We start from the raw sequence: 25501 nt of genomic DNA on the forward strand, positions 1-25501 counted from the left end.
TCCAGCAGTAGCTGCAGAGACAGGTTGGGGTGGCCCTGCCCTCCCCAGTTCTGGGCTCTGGGAACAGAGTGAAGGAGACACAGGTGCCCAGAGGTCATGCAGGCAGGGCATTACCTGGCAGCTCTGCATCCCTGTGGGTGCTCCCTGGTCCTGAGGGTCCCAGCCAGCCTGAGGGGTGCCTGAGTCTGGGGTCTCTCAGGATCTGGAACCCTGGGGTCCTAGGTCACCTCAGGGCAGCATATCTCAACCTGAATTTGGAGGTTCTGTAGATTCTTCTGTGTATGTGTCCAACTGAAGACACACCAGAAAGCAATTTAGTCCTTTGTGCACTTGGGATAGTGGTGCTAGTGGTAAAGAACCCTCCTGCCAAAGCAGGAGACACAAGAAAAGGGTTTGATCCCTGGAGATTCACTGGAGAAGTAAATGGCAACCCACTCCAGTGTTCTTGCCTGAACAATCCCAGTGACTGAGGAACCTGGTGGGCTATCATCCACAGGGTTGCGCAGACTCAGACATGACTCAAGCGACTGAGCAGCCCACTTGGGATGAGTGGCAGGATTCAAGTTACTCATGTTCCTTTTATTTTGTTTCCAAGTCTGTCGTTAATAACATATCTTGTTTAATTATAGTTTGAAAGAAATGTCTTCTCAAATTTTAATGTTGCAATATGCTAAACAGATAAAATGTACTTTTTTATAATATAAAAACAGTTTAAACTCATAAACTTCAGGAGAGTTTGGTTGGGGGTTAGAAATGATTATTCAGGAAAACAGACTCCAGGTGTCTGTCCATTTCCAATGCTTAGGTCTTAGGAGCAGTTGTACTGAGTGTAGGATGGGTGGGCAGGTTCTCCTACCCTCTGTGTCATCTGACCTCCTGCTCCTCCCAGGGCCTAGAGGGAAGGGGGGACCCAAGCTTTCAATCCTGATTCCCAAGTCCCCTGTTCCTCTGCCTGAGTCTCACTGTCCAGGGGACCCATCAGTTGAGGTTTGCCAGCCAAACCTCACCCAGGTGTACTTGCTCCTGTGGGACATTTCTAGACACTCCTTACTAACAGACAACACCCTCAGCAAAGAGCAGCAAACAGACCCAATGCCCTGCAGATCTGAGCCCCAAAGCCAAGTCTAGATCCTGGGACATCTTCTGGGTCCTGCACACCCTCCCCAGGGAGCCCTCCTCTGTCTGACTCTGCACCTCCCAGGACTCCATCACCTGTGTTGGTGTTTCAGGCTCTGCTCTGAATCCCTGAAGACCTGGACCTGGACCCCATCCTGGACCCCAGAGGTGGTGGAGCCCCCACAGCACCAGGAGCCTCATCTGGACCAGATCAGGGGAGGCCTCATTGCCTCTCTCCTGAGAGTCCTCATTTAGTACAGCTTCAGTTGTTTTGCTGCGTTGATGTAGTATTAGTTTTATCTACAGTTTTATCTTTATGTTCTGTATATATCTATATGTTCCATATTTATAAGTAAGTTTTTTCATTAAATGTTTTTATCTATTTCAAAATAACTTTTTGTAAGAACACATATGTATAAAGTAACCCCCTCAACAGAGGTAGAACTTAAGAAATTGTCATAAGCCAGTCACCTTAGTGTCCACCACCAGGATTATTTCCCCCTTCACGCAACTCAGTCTTTGTTGTTTAAGGAACTGCAAATTTAGTTCTAACATCTATCCTTCTGTCATTGTCTTTAAGAATTCTGTTTTCTCACATCTGCTCATTCCAGTGGTCATAGGAGGTCAATATTACCCTAGATCTTTCAAGACTTGCATGTCAGGATTTTTCAGAACTCAGTCTGCTTTCAGGGTAAAAAGTTCATGATCCATCATTGATCTCCATTTGTAGCTTAAGCATGTTTCTCTCTTTTCTTCTAACACAGAGGATTTCTCTCCAAAAAGGCTCTTTAAATTTTAGTTGTCATTCCTTATATTTCTCCTGCTCTTTTATTCCAGCTGCCCAAAGGATTATTCTCATTGACTATATTCTCATGGTGTACATTTTGTCTCCCAAACTCATTTATTTTATAAGGTATTTTTGTAAGTATTAATCTCTGTCATGCAGCTCTCTCATCACCATATCCCTCTCCTCTCTGGAAAAAACATCTTTGTTCTCTGTTTCGATGACTACATTACTGTTTGGTTATTTTGGTTCACTGGTTTTGATTTTCAGTTTCCACATTCAAGTGACATCATACTGTATTTGTCACTCTGTCTGACTTATTTTCCTTAGCATAAAACCCTCTAGGTCCATCCATTTTCTCACAAATGACAAGATTTCATTCTTCTTTTTGGCTGAGTAATAATCCATGCATACCACAGCTTATTCATTTATCTCTTGATACACACTTTGAAAAAACACCCATAAATGGAATTGCTCAATCATATGGTATTTCTGTTTTTTTAATTTTGGGGAAAACTCCATAATTAGAGTATATACCTTAAGATATTACCGAAAAATTGGCCCTAATATCTAAAGTGGGTATTTTCTAAATAAATGAATTATTTAGACTGACAATTCAGTTCAGTTCACTTCAGTTCAGTCACTCAGTCGTGTCCAGTTCTTTGGGACCCCATGGACTGCAGCACACCAGGCCTCCCTGTCCATCACCACTCCCGGAGTTTACTCAAACTCATGTCCATTGAGTGGGTGATGCCATCCAACCAACTCATTCTCTGTCATCCCCTTTTCCTCCTGCCTTCACTCTTGCCCAGCATCAGGGTCTTTTCAGTGAGTCAGTTCTTCCCATCAGGTGGCCAAAGTATTGGAGTTTCAGCTTCAGCATCACTTCTTCCAATGAATATTCAGGGCTGATTTCCTTTAGGATGGACTGGTTCGATCTCCATTCAGTCCAAGGGACCCCCAAGAGTCTTCTCCAACACCACAGTTCAAAAGCATCACTCAAGGGTGCTCAGCATTCTTTATGATCTGACTCTCGCATGCATACATAACTACTGGAAAAACCATAGCTTTGACTAGACACACTTTTGTTGGCAAAGTAACATCTCTGCTTTTTAATATGCTGTCTATTTTGGTCATAATTTTTCTTCCAAGGAGTAAGTGTCTTAAATTTATGGCTACAGTCACCATCTACAGTGATTTTGAACCCAAATAAAGTCTGACCTGTTTCGACTGTTTCCCCATCTATTTCACATGAAGTGATGGGACCAGATGCCATGATCTTAGTTTTCTGAATGTGGACCTTTAAGCCAACTTTTTTACTCTCCTCTTTGACTTTCCTCAAGAGGCTTTTTAGTTCCTCTTCAATTTCTGCCATCAGGGTGGTGTCATCTACATATCTGAGGTTTTTGATATTTCTCCCGGCAATCTTGAGTCCAGCTTGTGCTTCTTCCAGCCCAGCGTTTCTCATGATGTACTCTGCATATAAGTTAAATAAGCAGGGTGACAACATACAGCATTGACGTACTCCTTTTCCTATTTGGAACCAGTCTGTTGTTCCATGTCCAGTTCTAACTGTGGCTTCCTGACCTGCATATAGGTTTCTCAAGAGGCAGGTCAGGTGCTCTGGGATTCCCATCGCTTTCAGGATTTTCCAGTTTATTGTGATCCACCCAGTAAAAGGTTTTGGCATAGTCAATAATGCAGAAATATATATTTTTCTGGAACTTTCTTGCTTTTTCCATGATCCAGCAGATGTTGGCAATTTGATCTCTGGTTCCTCTGCCTTTTCTAAAACCAGCTTGAACATCTGGAAGTTCACGGTTAACATATTGCTGAAGCCTGGCTTGGAGAATTTTGAGCATTACTTTAGTAGCGTGTGAGATGAGTGCAATTGTATAGTAGTTTGAGCATTCTTTGGCATTACCTTTCTTTGAGATTGGAATGAAAACTGACCTTTACCAGTCCGGAGGCCACTGCTGAGTTTTCCAAATTTGCTGGCGTATTGAGGACAGCACTTTCACAGCATCATCTTTCAGGATTTGAAATAGCTCAACTGGAATTCCATCACCTCCACTAGCTTTGTGTGCAGTGATGCTTTTAAGGCCCACTTGACTTCACATTCCAGGATGTCTGACTCTAGGTGAGTGATCACACCGTCGTGATTATCTTCGTCGTGAAGATCTTTTTTGTACAGTTCTTCTGTGTATTCTTGCCACCTCTTCTTAATGCAGAGTTCCAAAGAATAGCAAGAAGAGATAAGAAAGGCTTCCTCAGCGATCAGTGCAAAGAAATAGAGGAAAACAACAGAATGCAAAAGACTAGAGATCGCTTCAAGAAAATTAGAGATACCAAGGAAACAGTTCATGCAAAGATGGGCTCAATAAAGGACAGAAATGGTATGGACCTAACAGAAGCAGAAGGTATTAAGAAGAGGTGGCAAGAATACACTGAAGAATTATACAAAAAAGAGCTTCACGACCCAGATAATCACAATGGGGTGATGACTCACCTAGAGCCAGACATCCTGGAATGTGAAGTCAAGTGGGCCTTAGAAAGCATCACTACACACAAAGCTAGTGGAGGTGATGGAATTCCAGTTCAGCTATTTCAAATCCTGGAAGATGATGCTGTGAAAGTGCTGCACTCAAAAACAAAACAATTCCAGTATTAAATATTTTGTATGGATGCCTCTGGACCCTTCAGAGGTACTGCAGTGACCAACATAGTCTAAGAGTTATCTTTTCCTCTACTTTTGGGTCATCGCTAATTAGCTTGAGCTATTTTTCAAATAGTCTCTTAAGGCTTAAATATAGGAAAAAAGAGCTTGTTCTTTATATTTAGAATAAAATACCCAATGACAATTCCAAAATCACAAACATTCTGACTGGCAGATTCAAATGCTTCAGTATTTGAATGACCTGTAGCATATATATGTAAATAGATTTAGCAGCAGCAGCAAATATGTCTGAAAATGTGTGTATGTTTAAACAAACATATATATATATATATATATATATATATATATATATATACACACTAGCATAGAATTTGTTTCCAGTTGTGTCCAACTCTTTGCAACCCCATGGGCTGCAGCACAACAGACCTCCCTGTCCATCACCATCTCTCAGAGTTTGCCCAAGTTCATGTTCATTGCATCTGTGACGCTGTGCAGGCATCTCATCCCTTGATGCCCTATTCTCCTTCTACCCACAATCTTTCTCAGCATCAGGGACTTTTCCAACAAGTCATGTTTGCATTAGATGACCAAATCACTGGAGCTTCCATTCTTCTAGTGAATACTCAGGGTTGATCTGCCATAAAATTGACTGGTTTGATCTCCTTGCTGTTCAAGGGACTTTCAGGTGTCTTCCAGCACCACCATTCAAAGGCATCAATTCATTGGTGTTCTGCCTTCCTTAAGGTCCAGCTCTCACAACTGTACATGACCACTGGGAAGACCATAGCCTGGACTATACAGACTGTGTCAGCAGAGTAATGTCTGCTATTCAACACAGAATCTAGGTTTGTCGTTGCTTTCCTGCCAAGAAGCAATCATCTTATGATGTCATGGCTGCAGTCACCATCTGCAGTGATTTTGGAGCACAGGAAGAGGAAATCTATCACTACTTCCACCTTTTCCCCTTCTATTTGCTGTGCAGTAATGGGCCCAGATGTGATGATCTTAGTTTCTTAAATACTTAGTCTTAAGCTGGCTCGTCCACTCCTCTCTGTCACCTTCATCAAGAGGCTCTTGAATTCTGTCAAGAGAATGCACTAGACATAGCAAATACCCTTTTTGAACAACACAAGAGATGACTTTACACATTGATATCACCAAATGATCAATACCAAAATCAAACTGATTACATTCTTTGTAGCCGAAGATGGAGAAATTATACAGTGAGCACAAACAAGGGCTGGAGCTAACTGTGGCGCAGATGATCAGCTGTTCATAGAAAAATTTAGGCTTAAACTAAAGAAAACTGGGGAAAATACTAGGTCAGTCAGGCATGACTTAAATCAAATCCTATATGAATTCGCAACAGAGGTAACAAATAGATTCAAGGGATTACATCTACTTAACTGTGTGCCTGAAGAACTATGGACAGAGGTCCATAATATTGTACAGGAAGCAGAAAACAAAACTATCTCAAGGAAAAAGAAAATCAAGTGGGCAAAGTGGTTATCTGAGGCTTTACAAACATCAGAAGAATGGAGAAGTGAAAAGCAAGCGAAAGAGGGAAAGGTAAATCCAATTAAATGCAGAGTTTCAAAGAATAGGTAGCAGAGACAAGGCCTTCTTCAATGAACAGTTATTAATAATAAAGCAAAACAACAAAAGGGGAAGACTAGAGATCTCTTCAGGAAAATTGGAAACATCAAGGGACCATTATATCCAAAGATGGGTACAATGAAGGATAAAAATGGCAGAGACCTAGTAGACACTGAAGAGATCAAGATGGAAAAATTACATGGAAAAACTGTCCAAAAAAAGATGGCAATGAACCAGATTCCTATGATGGTGTGGTTAGTGACCTAGAGCCAGACATTCTAGAGTTCAAAGTCAAGTGGGCCTTAAGAAGCAGTGCTGTTAATAAAGCTAGTGGATGTAATGAAATTCCAGAAGAACAATTCAAACTCCTAAAGGATGATGCCAGCAAGGTTTTGCATTCCTTATATCAGCAGATCTGGAAGACCCAGCAGTGGCCACAGGGCTGGAAAAGGTCAATCTTCATCATAATTGCCAAGAAGGATAGTACCAAAGAATGTGCTAGCCATCAGACAGATGCTCTCATCTCCCATGCTAGTAAGGACATGCTTAAAATCCTGCATGCTAAGCTTCAGCATTATGTGAACCAAGAACTTCCAGATGTCCAAGCTGGGTTTAGAAAAGGAAGAGGAACTAGAGATCAAACTGCCAACATTCACTGAATTATAGAGAAAGTAAGGGAATTTCAGTAAAACATCTATCTCTTTTTCATCAACTACACTAAAGCCTTTGACTGTGTGGATCATAACAAACTGTGTAAAGCTTTTAGAGAGATGGGAATACCATACCATCTTACCTGTCTCCTGAGAAACCTGAATGTGGTTCAAGAAACAGCAGTGAGAACCCCGTGTGTGAAACTGATTGGTTCAAGACTGAGAAAGGAGTACCACACAGCTGTCTGTGGTCACCCGGTCTGTTCAACTTATATGCTGAGGACATCACAGAAATGCTGGGCGGGCTGAACACAATACTGGAAACACAGTATTATATACACATAAATATTACCATCTCCTTTCCCAGATACACATGCTGTGTGTTTTATTATATTTAAATTTTCTATGGGTTAATCTTAAATTTTAACAAATACATTAACATTCTAAGTCTTCTAGAACTGTTAAAGTTCTAGGACCCACAGCAGATTTTCCAACCTGGGGGTCTGGCAAAGGTACTGAGAACCCCAGGGAATTTGACTTTGGAGGCCAGTGGAATTTGATTACAGAACTTCCACTGGACTGGGGAAGCAGTCTCCTGCAGGGCACAAAGAAAATCTTTTGCACACCAGGAGCCAGGAGAAAGGAAAAGCGTCCCCACAAGAGACTGTGCCAGACTTGCCTGTGAGTGACCAATAATCTCTGGTGGAGGCATGGGTCCACAGTGGCTTGCTGCAGGGTCGGGGCACTGAATACAACAGTGCATGCACAACTCCTTTTGAAGGAAGTCGCCATTATCTTCATTACCCTTGCCATAGTTTGGCCTCAGGCCAAACAACGCGGAAAGAACAAAGAAACCCAAATAAAGAGAAAATTAGATTAAAGACTGATTAAACATGACCCCACACATAGGAAAAAGACCCAGTTTCCCCCAAAATCAATCTCTCCTATCAGGAAGCTTCCATAAACCTCTTATCTTTATCCCTCAGAGGGCAGACAGAATGAAAACACAATCGCAGAAAACTAACCAAATTGATCACATAGACCATAGCCTTGTCTAACTCAATGAAACTATGAGCCATGTAGAGCCACCCAAGATGGACGGGTCATAGTGGAGAGTTCAACAAAAGGTGGTTCGCTGGAGAAAGGAATGGCAAACCAGTATTCTTGCCTTGAGAACCCCATGAACAATATGGAAAGGCAAAAAGACATGGCATTGAAAGATGAACTTCCAAGGATAGTACGTACACAATATGCTGCTGGAGATGAGTGGAGCAATAACTCCAGAAAGAATGAAGAGAAACAGCCAAAGAGAAAAAAACACCCAGCTGTAGAGGTGACTGGTGATGGAAGTAAAGTCAGATACTGCAAAGAACAACATTGCAAAGGAACCTGGAATATTTGGCCCATGATTCAGGGTAAATTGGAAGTGGTCAAACAGGAGATGGAAAGGGTGAACATTGACATTTTAGGAATCAGTGAACTAAAATGGACGGGAATGGGCGAATCTAATTCCGATGACCATTATATCTACTATTGTGGGCAAGAATCCCTCAGAAGAAATGGAGTAGCCTGCATAGTCAACAAAAGTTCAAAATGCAGTACTGGGGTGCAATCTCAAAAATGACAGAATGATCTCTGTTCCTTTCAAAGGCAAGCCACTCAATATCACAGTAATCCAAGTCTATGCCCCAACCAGTAATGCTGAAGAAGCTGAAAATTGAACAGTTCTATGAAGATCTACAAGACCTTCTAGAACTAACACCCAAAAAAAGCAGTCCTTTTCATCATCGGAGATTGGAATGCAAAAGTAGGAAGTCAAGAGATACCTAGAGTAACAGGCAAACATAGCCATGGAGTACAAAATGAAGCAGGGCAAAGGTAACAGAGTTTTGCAAAAAGAATGCACTGGTCATAGAAAACACCCTCTTCTAACAACACAAGAGATGACTCTACACATGGACATCACCAGATGGTTAATACCAAAATCAGATTGATTTTAGTGTTTGCAGCCAAAGATGGAGAAGCTCTATACCATCAGCAAAAACAAGAAAAGGAGCTAAATGTGGCTCAGCTCATGAACTCTTTTTCACAAAATTCAGACGTAAATTGAAGAGGGGAGTGAAAACCACTAGGCCATTCAGTTATGACCTAAATCAAATCCCTCACAAGTATACAGTGGACATGAAAATAGATTCAAGGGACCAGATCTGAGAGTGCCTGAAGAATAGAGGATAGAGGTTTGGGACATTGTACAGGAGGCGGTGATCAAGGCATCCCCATGAAAAAGAAATGCAAAAAGGCAAAATGATTGCAAAAAGGCAAAAAAAAGTCATTTTTGCAAAATGCAGAAAGGCCTCTGAGGAGGCCTTAGAAATAGCTGAGAAAAGAAGAGAAACAAAAGGCAAAGGAGAAAAGGAAAGCAATGCCCATCTGAATGCAATGTTCCAAGGAATAGAAAGGAGAGATAAAGCATTCGTCAGTGAGCAATCCAAAGAAATAGAGGAGATAATAGAATGGGAGAGAACTCTTCAAGAACATTAGAAATACCAAGGGATCATTTCAGGCAAAGATGGGCAAAATAAAGGACAGAAATGGTATGGACCTAACAGAAGCAGAAGATATTAAGAAGAGGTGGCAAGAATACACAGAAGAACTATACAAAAAAATCTTCATGACCCAGATAACTACAATGGTGTGATCACTCACCTAGAGCCAGACATCTTGGAGTTGTGAAGTCAAGTGGGCCTTAGGAAGCATCACTAGGAACAAAGCTAGTGGAGATAATGGGATTCCAGCTGAGCTATTTCAAATGCTAAAAGATGATGCTGTGAAAGTGCTGCACTCAACATGCCAGCAACATTGGAAACTCAGCAGTGGCTAAAGGACTGGAAAAGGTCAGTTTTCATTCCAATTCCCAAAGGAAGGCAATGCCAAAAATGTTCAAACTACTACACAATTGCACTCATTTCACATGCTAGTGAAGTAACACTCAAAATTCTCCAAGCAGGCTTCAACAGAACATGAACTGTGAACTTCCAGATGCTCAAGCTGGATTTTGAAAAGGCAGAGGAACTAGAGAGCAAATTGCCAACATCTGCTGGATCATAGAAAAAGCAAGAGAGTTCCAGAAAAACATCTACGTCTGCTTTATTGACTATGCCAAACCCTTTGACTTTGTGGATCACAAAAAACTGTGGAAAATTCTTAAAAGACATGGGATGACCACCTTACCTGCCTCCAGAGAAATTTGTATGCAGGAACAACAATATTTAGAACCGGACATGGAACAACGGACTGATTCCATACTGGGAAAGGAGTACATCAAGGCTGCCTACTGTCCCTCTGCTTATGTAACTAAAGGAAATCAGTCTTGAATATTAATTGGAAGGACTGATGCTGAAGCTAAAACTCCAATACTTTGGCCACCTGATGCAAAGAACTGACTCATTTGAAAAGACCCTGATGCTGGGAAAGATTGAAGGCAGGAGGAGAAGGGGACGACAGAGGATGAGATGGCTGGATGGCATCACCGACTCAATGGACCTGAGTTTGAGTAAATTCTAGGAGTTGGTGATGGACACGGGGGCCTGGCATGCTGCAGACCATGGGGTCACAGTCTGATATGACTGAGCGAATGAACTGAACTGATGCAGAGTACATCATGCAAAATGCCGAGCTTGATGAAGCACAAGCTGGAATCAGGATTGCAAGGAGAAATATCAATAAGCTCAAATATGCAGATGACATCACCTTTATGGCAGAAAGTGAAAAGGAACTAAAGAGCCTCTTGATGAAAGTGAAAGAAGAGAGTGAAAAAGCTGGCTTAAAATGTAACATTCAAAAAACAAAGATCATCATATCTGGTCCCATCACTTCATGGCAAATAGTTAGGGAAGGAATGGAAACAGTGACAGACTATTTTCTTGGGCTCCAAAATCACTGCAGATGGTGACTGCAGCCATGAAATTAAAAGACGCTTGCTCCTTGGAAGAAAAACTATGTTTCAACCTAGACAGCATATTCAAAAGCAGAGACATTACTTTGCCAACAAACATTAGTCTAGTCAATGCTATTGTTTTTCCAGTAGGCATGCATGGATGTGAGAATTGGGACCATAAAGATAGCTGAGTGCCAAAGAACTGATGCTTTTGAACTGTGGTGTTTGAGAACACTCCTGAGAGTCCCTTGGACTGCAAGACCAGTCAATCCTAAAGGAAGTGAATCTTGAATATTTATTGGAAGGACTGATGCTGAAGCTTCAGCTCCAAACTTTGGGCACCTGATGTGAAGAACTGACTCACTGATAAAAAAAAAATACCCTGATGCTGTGTCAGATTGAAGACAGAAAGGGTGGACAGAGGATGAGGTGGTTGGATGGCATCACCAAGGCGATGGACATGGGTTTGAGTAATCTCTGAGAGTTGGTGATGGATAGGAAATCCTTGTACATTGCAGTCCATGGGGTCTCAAAGAGTTGGACACCACTGAACAACTGAACTCTAGGTCTTGTCCCATACAGCTTAGACTTTTTACATTTATTCATAATCACTCCGTGGTGTCCAACTCTTTGCAACCCCATGGACTTTAGCCCATCAGGCTCCTCCATCCATGGACTTCTCCAGGGAAGAATACTGGAGTGGGTAGCCATTCCTTTTTCCAGGGGATCTATCCAACCCAGGGATGGAACATGGGTCTCCCGCATTGCAGGCAGATTCTTTATAGTCTGAGCCACTAGGGAAGCCCAATCTAAGATTAAGAAGTTGAAAGGCTATACTTTTTCATCCCATTTTCCATCTTCTTTGGGTTACAATGTGACATAATTTCCCTTATGATGAGTTTTTTTTCACTCCAATCTCTTATCTAGGCCTTGATTAACTGAAGATTTTATAGAGGAAAAATTACTATTTGTACTTTGCAAGCTTAGTCCTTTAAAGCCATCACATTTTGTTTCTTCAAAATCCTTGGCCATGAACAACCAGTGTATTTGAAGCCAGGGGTTGAATGAAACATAATTTGAATGGGGAAGTGTATAAGTAGAACACATTAATTCATTATTTCTTATATGAAAATTATTTATCTACTTACACCAATATTAATCCTCCCTTAGACTGTGAAACTGCTTTGTGATAGGAATGGGAAGGAAGGGAGATGGCATAAATTGAAGCGAGGTTGAATTGTTTCCAGGTCTTGTTTAAGTGCAGACTTAAGAGCAACATATTGATACTTTCAGCCAAAATTTCCACTCGCCATCATTTTGTGGTAAAGAGACAAATAGCTTTAGAATTATTGAATTAGAAAATGTGTTTTTCATGATCATAACCGGAGAAGGCAATGGCACCCCACTCCAGTACCCTTGCCTGGAAAATCCCTTGGACAGAGGAGCCTGGTGGGCTGCAGTCCATGGGGTCGCTAAGGGTTGGACATGACTGAGTGACTTCACTTTCACTTTTCACTTTCCTGCATTGGAGAAGGAAATGGCAACCCACTCCAGTGTTCTTGCCTGCAGAATCCCAGGGAAGGGGGAGCCTGGTGGGCTGCCGTCTGTGGGGTCATACAGAGTCGACTTAGCAGCAGTAGCAGCAGCAGCAACTAATGTATAATGAAATACAGATCCTGGTTAAGGAGCTAAACTATTTTAATGGATTTTAGTGACAATGTCTACAAGTTTAAACTAAGAAATGTGGAAGATTTTTTTCAACAAACATATCTGTACTTCAATAACATCATTTCCAATTCTGACCCTTGTTTGTTATGTTTATTTTCATTAGTAAATTGTTCTTTATAATCTTTATCAAGATTATACTTTCTTAAATCATCAAATTTTATATTAATATGTTCTGAAAATAAAATGTTGAATAATGAATCGAATGTTTAATATCACCATAGGTTTTCAGTATGTGTTAAATTTATATATACTTTATGAAAATGTTAATGTGAGTAGACTATAATGAATCATGCTAAAATCAACACTGCATTATATAACTTTAAATTATATCCTATCATATTTATTTACCTTTATTCTTTTGTGATATAAGCTCCCCAGCTGATTTTTAACTAAACATTAAGGAACATATGTGAAGTTTTGCAATATAATCATGCATACAATTTTAGTACACATTTCAACCATTTATAAATGTTTATAAAAATGCGCATTTCCACTTCTGATGTTACACCCTTTTAACTGCTTGAGAGCAAAGAGTATGTCTTTTTTAAATTCGCCAACTGAAAGTGTATCCCCTGGTGGGTGGCCAATGATGTTATGGATGAATGAACATTTCTCAAACCTTATTAATAAGAAAATGGGGAGCTGGAACTCCCACTCCCACCACGGTAAGGAGGGGTCCCTCCCACCATGGTCTGTCAACAGAGACTGCTTGGAGAGCCCAGACACTACCTCCACCTAGCAGGAACAGAGCAGGGATCTCAATAGAGAGCCGGAGATGGAAATCATTGGGAAGAGCTGGGAGCCCTGCTCTCACCAGCAGGACAAAAGAAGGTCAGAAGGAGCACCGAAGCAAATCAAAACTCAGACCAGAGGAAAGGATGGGAAACTATGTTCAGCTGAGGTGAACAAGCGTTTTCTCAGAATGACATCCCAGCCAGGAACTTTAAAAATATTGATGTATGGCAAAACCAATACAATATTGTAAGGTAATTAGCCTCTAATTAAAATAAATTTAATTTAAAAAATAAAAATAACATTGACAGATCTGCCTACAGAAAGAAAAAAATCTAAATTTATACAGAGAAAGCCATAATTAACAAAGTTAAACGCTGAGAGACTCGTCGTCGGACATTAAGGTCCAAATAGTTAACTCTCACGAGGAATCATAGGATCTTCCACATCCTCAAATCCAAAAAACCATCAATTTTTCAGTTCTTGACTCCTCAACCTGAGAGAAAATTAGTGACCAAAATGCCCCGGTCCCCACCCCGCCGCCCCCCGGGGCGCAGGCTCGCTCTCCCCCAAACTCAGCCGCGGCCGGAGCCCGGGACGAACACCGCAGCCCCCCGACCCCGCGGGCCCCCGAGCTCCCGGACGCGCCTCGCGGCACCCAGTCCCCGAAAGCCGCACCCGGGGCCCCAAGGAGCCGTGCCACCCGCACCCGGGCCGGCCGCCGCGCTCGGCCCTCAGGCTGCGGGCTGCCTCCGCCGCCCACGGCGCCCCCGGCCCACACCCCGCGCTCCCCGCCCCGGGCCTCGGGCTCCAGCCCCGGGCCGCCGCCGGGACCGCGCGCCCGCGCCGAGGTCTGGCTCCGGAGCGGGAGCAGCCTCGGAAGGGTGAGGAAAGGGGCGCACAAGCGCCTCAGCGGAACTGGCTCCTCCAGCGGCGGGAGTCCGGCCATCCTCGGCCTGCGTTGGAGGCTCGACGGGGACCGAGCTGCTCCTCTGACTTTGCTCCGTCTGCGCCTCCCGTCGTTTTCCGCGGGTGCGGCCGCCACAGATCGAGAGGCTTAACAGGGCGTCTCAGAAGGAGCGCCTATAACTCGCGCAGGGCCCACCATGTCCGGCCGCTAGCGCCGCCGCGCGGGGCCTTCGCCGCGCGAGGACAAGGGGCCGCGCGCGGGCAGGCGGCGTGTGGTCCCCGCCCGGCGGAGCCGCCCGTCGCCGCCGCCCGCCAGCCCGCGCGGCAGGGGCCAATCGCCCGCGGGCTCCCCGGACGCTCTCCTGGGTTGAGGCCGGCGCTGCCCCGCCGCGTGGGACAGGAGGGCGGCCCGCCAGGGCGACAGAGCTAGTCTTCAAGAACTGTTAAATGCTCTCAGATATAATTTTGCATGAAAGTGTTAAAACAATATAAAAGTGAAAGTCGCGCACTCGTGTCCGACTCTTTGCTACCCCCAGGACTATACAGTCTATGGAATTCTCCAGGTTAGAACAATGGAGCCTTTCCCTTCCCCAGAGGATCTTCCCAACCAGGGATGGAACCCAGGTCTCCCGTAATGCGGGTGGATTCTTTTCTGTCTGAACCTGGTGGACAAGATTATTTATACCATTTTGAATGAAAAATGCTTTTGCTTAGTTTCATAGGGAGGAAAACAAATCACAGTGTAAGCCTCACTGTTCTCTAAAATACAGATATTTGCTGGAAAGCAGATGTTCACAGGTTAGTGGCACGGAATGAGCCTCTAAGAGATTATTTTAGAGACCCGGGTTACTAGAATTATTGGAGTAGAATGGTTAAGAGACTTCTCTGCAAGAGAAACCCTCTCTGCCATATTTCAAATAACTGTAGAAAAAAGCAATGAGCATTTCAAAGTGCATTTTCTTCTAGGAAATTCAAAATGCATTCTAAGAATGGGCAAGTTACTTCATTTTTGCATGAGAAGAAAATTAATTTTAATAACAGAGTCACCGAACAGCTGTGCCTAAAGATAATAACAACCGACATTTCAAATCTTTTTAGTGTCCCTAGGCAGAAGGCTACTGACAAGCAAATGGAACTCGGTAATTAATAAGCATTTTGTTCTGGCCAGACTGTATGTTTAATAAAGTCCATCTTTCATTTACTCATATTTATTTAGCCCCTAATCTTTGTCAGGCTGAATGCTAGTTACTAAAAAGGAATAAATACAGGGATATACAGTATTGTAAGACAGATATATATATATATATATAATTATACAAGTAAATGCAAAATATCTGAAAAGTGTGACAGATGACAGTCATAAGCCATCATGAAAATTGAAAAATAAACAATAAGATATATTGATTTACTTAGTCAAAGGTGTGAGAACTATCCCTGTAAAATCTGATAGTATAGTATGTTTCATTTCTTAAATATGTTAATAGCTATGTTTATTTGCCTGTTAATTTACTGGTTATTCATCACTCCAAGTACATGTGAGAAATAAAGATAATCTGAAATATCATGCTAGAGATACACTTCACTGATGGAGTCCAGACATGTGAGAAACATGCAAACTGTCATCTTGGTAGAAACCTATGTTCATAAAATACAATTTGATCTCCAAAAAAGAATTTTGTATTTTTCAAGATAATAATGATTCTAACTACAATGTCATTCAAATTTATCTTCAGGCTAAATCTTTAAAAATATACACAGGACTCCTGGGAGGCAGTGGAGTATGAGAAACAGAAAGAAATTCTCTGTTGATAACCAGTGAAACACCTGAGGCTAAATGAAATTTTATGATCCCATGTCATGCAAACTCAGGGGAAGGAAAGGATGCCGTGATTTTTCAGTTATCTCTGAAAATTTTAACTATGATGTAAATTCTGAAGATCAGCCCTGGGATTTCTTTGGAAGGAATGATGCTAAAGCTGAAACTCCAGTACTTTGGCCACCTCATGCGAAGAGTTGACTCATTGGAAAAGACTCTGATGCTGGGAGGGATTTGGGGGCAAGAGGAGAAGGGGACGACAGAGGATGAGATGGCTGGATGGCATCACTGACTCAATGGACGTGAGTCTCAGTGAACTCCGGGAGTTGGTGATGGACAGGGAGGCCTGCCGTGCTGCGATTCATGGGGTGGCAAAGAGTCAGACATGACTGAGCAACTGAACTGAACTGAACTAAAATACAGAAAAAATCTATCAAACATTTAAAATACTTATAGTGGCTGTACTAGTTTGCATTCCCAATAATAGCCAGGACATGGAAGCAACCTAGATGTCCATCAGCAGATGAATGGATAAGAAAGCAGTGGTACATATACACAATGGAGTATTACTCAGCCATTAAAAAGAATACATTTGAATCAGTTCTAATGAGGTGGATGAAACTGGAGCCTATTATACAGAGTGAAGTAAGCCAGAAGGAAAAACACCAATACAGTATACTAACGCATATATATGGAATTTAGAAAGATGGTAACAATAACCCGGTATACGAGACAGCAAAAGAGACATTGATGTATAGAACAGTCTTATGGACTCTGTGGGAGAGGGAGAGGGTGGGAAGATTTGGGAGAATGACATTGAAACATGTAAAATATCATGTAAGAAACCAGTTGCCAGTCCAGGTTCGATGCACGATACTGGATGCTTGGGGCTAGTGCACTGGGACGACCCAGAGGGATGGTATGGGGAGGGAGGAGGGAGGAGGGTTCAGGATGGGGAACACATGTATACCTGTGGTGGATTCATTTTGATATTTGGCAAAACTAATACAATTATGTAAAGTTTAAAAATAAAATAAAATAAAAAAAATAAAAAAATAAAATACTTATAAACTATCTTGCTAGCTCCTCGTGCCTTTTCGAACTTGTGTCTTCTCCTGAATTTCCCAGAAAATTGAGTGTCTCACATTTCACTCAACTACAGCAATTCAAAACTTGAACTTCATACTTTTTTCTTTTGTTAGTCAAATATTCGGAGAAGGCAATGGCACCCCACTCTAGTACTCTTGCCTGGAAAATCCCATGGGCAGAGGAGCCTGGTAGGCTGCAGTCCATGGGGTCGCTAAGAGTCAGACACGACTGAGCGACTTCACTTTCACTTTTCACTTTCATGCATTGGAGAAGGAAATGGCAACCCACTCCAGTGTTCTTGCCTGGAGAATCCCAGGGACGGGGGAGCCTGGTGGGCTGCCGTCTATGGGGTCGCACAGAGTCAGACATGACTGAGTGACTTAACAGCAGTCAAATATTGATTAAGTCACTGTTTAAGTTTCTACATACTTATACCACTCCAAATACCTTACTATATTTGAAAAGATATTCTATTTGTCTTCTGAAATTTTCATGAAGCTCAGTACTTCCCAAACTATCTAGAATCCGTCATCACTTCCTGCACAATTTAATGTGGAAAACTAATTTTGTAAAATGCAACAGGTATAAAGCACTAGAAAAATATAAACAATGAAGACATATAAAATGCAAAATCTATTTTTATTAGAAACAAGAAAGAAAATCACATTACAATAAATATATTCAAGATAAATACGATAGGAACAAAGTACAAACATTTTATACATTGCTATGGAAACTATGCAAGGATAATTGCTTTTACAGTTGATTGTTTGCCTCCTGCAGTATTAAATGAAGAAAACAGTGATTCCTCATCTTAACTACCTATGTGCAAACATTAAACAAGCCCATTTGTCACATTAAAACTCAAAATATTGATATACACAGTGTTTGTTCAATGTGTGCTTGTATTTTGACAACTGTAACTCAAAAATGTATAAAAATGTGCTTGTTGAGTTATGTGTTAGTTGAAAGACATTCAGAAAACTAAGATCATGACATTCGGTCCCATCACTTCATGACAAATAGATGGAGAAACAGTGGAAACAGTGGCAGATTTTTTTTCGATGGGGTGGCGGGGGGGCTCCAAAATCACTGCAAATGGTGACTGCAGCCATGAAATTAAAAGATGCTTACTACTTGGAAGGAAAGTTATGACCAACCTAGCCAGCATATTAAAAAGCAGAGACATTACTTTGCCAACAAAGGTCCATCTAGTCAAAGCTACGGTTTTTCCAGAGTTGTACTATAAAGAAAGCTGAGTGCCAAAGAATTGATGCTTTTGAACTGTGGTGTTGGAGAAGACTCTTGAGAGTCCCTTGAACTGCAAAGTGATCCAACCAGTCCATCCTAAATGAAATCAGTCCTGAATATTCATTGGAAGGATTGATGATGAAGCTGAGACTTCAATACTTTGACCACCTGATGCGAAGAACTGACTCTTTTGAAAAGACCCTGATGCTGGGAAAGATTGAAGGTGGGAGGAGAAGGGGCCAACAGAGGATGAGATGGTTGGATGGCATCCCCGACTCAATGGACATGAGTTTGAGTAAACTCAGAGAATTGGTGATGGACAGGGAGCCTGGCATGCTGAAGTCCATGGGGTTGCAAAGAATCGGAGACAACTGAGCGACTGAAGTGAACTGAACTTACACGTGGATTATTTTTTCAGTAGTAAATACTCCAGGGCTATCAGGTCTGTGGTCAGTTGCATCCACACATGGGGAACCTGAATCGGGGGGAATCACCTGCCTATTAGGAGATCCAGATTTTGAATTTCATGTGGATTTTTGACTAGAGGGAGGGTGGGCACCCCGAAGACATGCATTATTCAAGGATCAAGGGTATGTCTAAATGAAATTAAAGTCAAATCTCAAAGATGTATCTGCACGTCATTATTCCAGCTTAGAAAGAGGGAAATCCTGTCATTTGGAACAAGATGGAGAAACCCAGAACTCACTATGGTAAGTGAAATAAGCCCCAGAGGATAAAGACGATGCCAGCTCACTTACACACGGGATCTAAAAGAGACTCACTGAAGCCGAGAGTATAATGTGTTTGCTGGCAGGAAATGGGGAGCTGCTCCTCGCAGGTACAGAGATTCACTTACACAGGATCAATGAGTTCTGGGGATCTACCTTAAGGGCATGCTGCCCAATGTTCATACTAAATTGTAAATATGACATTTTCTAAAAGGATCTTAAATCTTTTCCACATACATACACACAAGCACACATTTTAAAAAGTAACTATGTAGAGATGATAAACATGTGGCTTGATTATGATCTTTTTACAATGTGTACATCTATCAAATCATCAAGCTCTATATCTTAAACATACACAGTTTTATACTTATATAAAAAAAGGCACTAATGCCTCTAATGACTTTCCTTTCTATCCTCCTTACACTTGTCACTTTTACAGTATTCACTTTTCTCAGGAAAAACAAAAATGTTTTTGTCAGTGTGCATTTTTGGTAAGACCACTTTTTTCAAACATTGTCTCTTCAACTTGAATTTAATGGGCACCTAATTTATGAATCAGGCATTCAGGCACTCATAGGTTCTGGATATGTCAAGAAGAATGAGAGATGATTTCCACCCTGCACAAACCCACTAGCTTCTGATCCTTCACCAAAGCTTTGAAAATTTTTGAGTCAATAGAAAAATTAAATTTTCATCAACTGGTTTTAAAATTACTTTAAAAAGAAGATAAATATTTATAGACTGGTAAACCAGTCAACATAATGCAACCTAAGGATATGGTTAATGCTAATAGTAATAACATTAAAATTATAAAGTTAAAATTATCTTCCATTTTCCTTAAGTTTGAGCCTCTGACTTTTGTCTTCTAATTTAAAATCTGGTAACCTTTTATCTGCATGTCTGTTCTATCCTTGCTATTAAAATCTTTAAGCTCTGGAGATCTTCTGTACAACACTGTACCTATTGTCAATAGTAATGTATGATAGACTTAAAGATTTGTTAAGAAGGCAGATCTAATACTAAGAGTTACTACCACAAGGAAATAACATTAAAAAACTCAAATTAATAACCTTAACCTCAGGTCTAAAAATTACAAGTTGCTTTTGATGTTATCTGGAAAAAAATAATTTTAACTGTGTAATGAGGTAGAGACCAGTAGTTGTACACGTTGATTTTCCTATTCTTAGTAATAGATCCTGATCTTATGGGAGGCAATAAAATGCCCAATAAAGCACTACATTTTCCAGTCTCTCATTTCACCCTATGGGTTTATTCTGACCAATGAAATAAAACACAGATAGCTTATGCTCCTTAAAAGCAGATATCTTTCCTATTCCTTATTTCTGCCACCTGGGATTTGAAATTGATGGCTGGAGCTCCAGCAGGCATTCTGGTATCACTAGAAATATAAGACACACACTAAAGAGAGTGAGATAAAACATAGGCACTCATGAGTCTCTGATGTGTATGGAACACTGCATTACCTAACACTGAAAACAAAGTAAGTTTCTTGAAGTCTTTCTTACTATACTTCTTTTTTTAATCTAAAATCATGTACATCTAGTATCTAATGATAAATAAACATGTTTATTCCTCTTTTATCAAAGGATTATTTAATTAGTAAAAATTCTGTGTCTAGCACTAAATTTAAAAAAATATATATGATATAATTAATAAATGAAGATAGTGTAAACTCATTCCATAAGATACAAATTCCATTTTTTAATATTAGAAAAATAATACATTATTTGCAAGTGTGCTATTAGGTCAAGAAATATGTATTAATCATACAAAAAGCTGATTACAACATGGCATTTGTTCAATAACTAGGATATATTATAAAAATAAAAAGTGTGATTTAAATGTATTGCATAATTAATGATTTTATAAGGGGAAATTCTGACCTGTAACTATTCAGGATTAATGTATGATACTGTCTTTTCCAGTATTTTATACAAGCTTAAGGGCATCCCTAAGTGGCTTAGTGGCATCCAGTCCCATCACTTCATGGAAAATAGATGGGGAAACAGTGGAAACAGTGTCAGACTTTATTTTTCTGGGCTCCAAAATCACTGCAGATGGTGACTGCAGCCATGAAATTAAAAGATGCTTACTCCTTGGAAGGAAAGTTATGACCAACCTAGATAGCATGTTCAAAAGCAGAGACATTACTTTGCCAACAAAGGTTTGTCTAGTTAAGGCTATGGTTTTTCCTGTGGTCATGTATGGATGTGAGAGTTGGACTGTGAAGAAGGCTGAGCACTGAAGAATTGATGCTTTTGAACTGTGGTGTTGGAGAAGACTCTTGAGAGTCCCTTGGACTGCAAGGAGATCCAACCAGTCCATTCTGAAGGAGATCAGCCCTGGGATTTCTTTGGAAGGAATGATGCTAAAGCTGAAACTCCAGTACTTTGTCCACCTCATGTGAAGAGTTGACTCATTGGAAAAGACTCTGATGCTGGGAGGGATTGAGGGCAAGAGGAGAAGGGGAAGACAGAGGATGAGATGGCTGGATGACATCACTGACTCGATGGACGTGAGTCTCAGTGAACTCCGGGAGTTGGTGATGGACAGGGAGGCCGGGCGTGCTGCGATTCATGGGGTCGCAAGAGTCGGACACGACTGAGTGACTGATCAGATCTGAAGTGGCTTAGTGGTAAAGAATCCACCTGCCAACACAGGAGACCTAAGAGATGTGTGTTTGATCCCTGGGTCAGGAAGATCCTGTGGAGAAGGAAATGGCAACCCACTCCAGTGTTCTTGCCTGGGAAATCCCATGGGCAGAGGAGCCTGAAGGGCTACAGTCCATGGGGTTGTGAAATATTCAGCCACTACTTAGCAACTGAACAGCAACAATGTTTTCTTAAAGTGATTATAACCACTGCCAAGGTTGGTCATCTACATAAACGTAACACCAGCATCACAATCAAGATATGACCATACCATCACCCTCCAAAGTTTCCTGTGCTCCTTGGTAATCCTCATTCTTGCCTTTCCCTTCCTGCCCAGGACATCAATGATCTGCTTTCATCACTGTCAGTTAGTTTGCATTTTCCAGAAGTTTGTATGAATAAAACCATATAGGATACATTCATTTTTGTATTTTTATATTTATTTATTTATTTTTTTGCTCTGTGCTATACTATTTCTCCTCTCCTCCCTCCTTTAGAACTAACATTTTTTGTTTTTTTATTTTTTACAATTCCACTTTATCATCATCTTCCTTTTTTTTTTTTTTTTGCTTATTAGCTGTCAGTTTGGGTTTTGCTATTTTAGTGGTTGCTTTGTTTTAATAATATGTATATTCAACATATAACTGTTTGCCTTCAAGTAATATTACTCTTCACATATAGTAAAAGGAACTTCTCATAATGTACCTCCCTGTCTCTTTTCCTGGTCATTTTGCCATTACTTTCACACATTCAGTTCTACTTTGGTTAGAAACCTCACATTTTGTTGTTACCATTAATATTTGTTAAAGGGTTTTTAATGAAGAAACAGTATTATGTACTTACCCACAGGATTAATATTAACTTTACATCTGAACCAATTCATTTAAGATTTCAGGAAGTGCAGGTCTGCTGGTTACAAATTCCTTAAGCTTTTGTACATGTAAAACAGTTTTTATTTCATCAGACCTTGTGAATTTCATTGTATTGTAGACTGTATCTGTCTGTGTCCCATAAATGACAATGGACGGATTTTTTTTTTTTTTTTAAACTGGAATGTAGTTGGTTTTCTTGTAAATGTGATATGTTCACCTTTCAGTTCTTGCTTTTACATTGGTTTTGCAGAATCATGGGCTTCCCTGGTGACTCCATGGTGAAGCGTCTACTTGCAATGCAGGAGAGCTGGGTTCTATTCCTGGGGAAGGAAGATCACCTGGGGAAGGAAATGGCAATCTACTGCAGTATTCTTGCTTGGGAAATTCCATGGACAGAGGAGCCTGGCAGGCTACAATCCATGGGATTGCAAAGAGCTGGACATGACAGCAAGTAACACACACACAGAACCATAGGCAGGATTTAGTTTAAAGCTAAAAGGATGCCCTAGTGCTGAAACCAGACTCTTCTGAGTACCCTGTTTTGTTGTTTAGTCACTATGTCTTACTTACACTAAGTAGTATAATTGTTAGTCATTCAGTCATGTCAGATTCTTTGCGCTCCCATGGATTGTAGCCTGCCAGGCTATGGAGTTCTCCAGGCAAGAATACTGGAATGGGTAGCCATTTCCTTCTTCAGGGTTTACCCAAAGACAAATGAATTACAAGATTCCCAGCGTGGCTCTTGGGGATAGACACTGTTCCCAACCTTATGTGAACTCCAAGTACCATTTCCTCTCACCATTGAGGTGGTTCTTTCCTCAGTCTAAATCAATACCTTGCTTGGGGCTGGAGGTGACCCCATGCAGATCTCTGGCACCCTCTCGCTATGCAGCAGTTGTCTTCTTTTTTATAATAAAAGAGGAAGAGAACCTTTAAAGTGGGAGAATGTATTTAGAATTCACTAAACTGACAAAGGCTTTTGTTGTTATTTAGTCACTAAGTCATGTCTAACTCTTTTGCAATCCCATGGACTGTAGCCCGCCAGGCTCATCTGCCTATGGGGTGTCCCAGGCAAGAATACTGGACTGGGTTCCATTCCCTTGTCTGGGGGATCTTCCGAACACAGGGATCAAACCCATGTCTCCTGCACTGAAGGTAGATTCTTTACCACTGAGCCACCAGAGAAGCCCTGACAAAGGCTTAGTACCAGCATACAGGAGCAAAGTTTTTAAACTTTAAAATTAGAAAAATGTGGGGGAAAACTTGATCCAGGATTTAGAGAAGAAAATTTGAAAAGATCATGACCTTCTGAAAAAGTGATTAGCATCACTAGTAATAAGGAAAGTACAGGCTGAAAATACAGAGAGCTATCATTTTACACTTAGCAAATTGGTGAAACAAATCAAGTCAGGCAACACTAAGAGATGACAGAGAAATAGAGCACTAATGTTACACTCATTTGTTTTCTGTTGGGTGTGGATGGAGGTCCAAGTGATTAGAAAGATAATTTGGCCCAATCCAATTTTATAAAACTGAAAACATCACCCTACAATGCAGATATTAAGTTATTAGTTATTTGCCAAGTTGTTTTTACACATGTAACAACAGGGCTTCCCAGGTGGTGCTCGTGGTAAAGAACCCACCTGCCAAAGCAAGAGATATGAGACATGGGTTCAATACCTGGGTCGTGAAGATACCCTGGAGGAGGGCACAGCAACCCACACCAGTGTTCTTGCTTGGAGAATCTCATGGACAGAGGAGCCTGGCAGGCAACAGTCCACAGGGTTTCAAAGAGTTAGATACAACTGAAGTGACTTAGCACATACATATAACACTAGGAGATATGTCAAAAACAGAAAAAGCATATAAAATCTCTCCATTCATTTGGAAAAGCTTAAATTAATGGTAAATGAATTTTCAATGCAAAATTCAAGATAGTGGTTACCCCTGAAAGGATCAGCAAAGAGGAATGGTCACCAGAGTCAAGCAAGTGACCTGAAGGTAAGCATCATATTCAGTTCTTAGACTGAGTGCTGAGTCTTTGAAGAGATAATCTGGATGAACAGAAGTTATAATCCCTGCTCTAAAGATCAGAAAATATGTAAGTGACCCAAAGAAAAAAATTGTTTTCAATCACATATGGTTGCAATGTTATAGATAATAATGATGAATTTGCAATCTTGCCATTAAATCAATGTCATTATATAAAAAATGAGGTTATATAAATCTTTAAAGTGGTAAACTGTAAAAATGCTCCTTTGAACATTACAGCAGTAATTTCAAGTCTTTAGAAAACAAGTTTGAAGAGATAGGAAAATGCTAATGTAATTCATAGGAAAATCCTATGAATTATATATATATGAAAGTATTCATACTTTCTATTGACAAAAACATTCCTCATGGAAGTATTTATACTTTCTGTTGACAAAAAGTTTCCTCATGGTCTTTTTTAATGTATGCTTTACATATTTACCTACCCCTCTAATGCCAGGCAACAACTAATCTGTTGTCACCATGAATTATTTTACATTTTTCTATAATTATGTATATGTTCAACTACCCATATATATATCCTTTTTGTCTATCTTCTTTCTTTAGGCATATGTGAGATTTCTTCATGTTGCATAAGTTAATAATTCATTCCTTTCTACTCTTCTATTACTTTGTATGAAAATAGTAAAGTTTATTTACCCCTTTGCTTATGGAGGAGGAAACGACAACCCACTCCAGTATTCTTGCCTGCCAGGGGTCCAAAAAGTCAGCCATGAGTGAGAACACACATGGATGCACTATTGTTTATTAAATTTTTCTTACAATATTTAGTTTAATTACTAGTTCATTAATTTTTTCTTATGATATTTAGTTTATCTTTAGTTACATACAATTTATTTTCAACTTCAACATTGTAATTTTCATCTCTAGAAGTCTGAAACTCTGATTT

General features: G+C 40.7%; 1 protein-coding gene across 12 annotated transcripts in view; it reads left to right on the forward strand.

Annotated features, from left to right (window-relative positions):
- Positions 1-25501, forward strand: part of LOC783947 (uncharacterized) — a 109088-nt gene that overhangs the window by 40552 nt on the left and 43035 nt on the right. For 8 of the 12 annotated variants that reach the window (XM_059884388.1, XM_059884390.1, XM_059884382.1 and 5 more), the window contains one exon: positions 1230-12562. The exons of 3 other annotated variants lie outside the window; for them this stretch is intronic. In XM_059884388.1, coding sequence (XP_059740371.1) covers positions 1230-1371 — 142 coding nt within the window. In that variant the 3' untranslated portion in view covers positions 1372-12562. Of the gene's footprint in view, positions 1-1229; positions 12563-25501 lie in introns of those variants that run through there. One more of the 12 variants, XR_009493682.1, reaches the window with a different exon arrangement.

This window comes from Bos taurus, unplaced genomic scaffold (genome assembly GCF_002263795.3).
Source record: "Bos taurus isolate L1 Dominette 01449 registration number 42190680 breed Hereford unplaced genomic scaffold, ARS-UCD2.0 Leftover_ScbfJmS_1336, whole genome shotgun sequence".
Lineage (NCBI taxonomy): Eukaryota > Metazoa > Chordata > Mammalia > Artiodactyla > Bovidae > Bos > Bos taurus.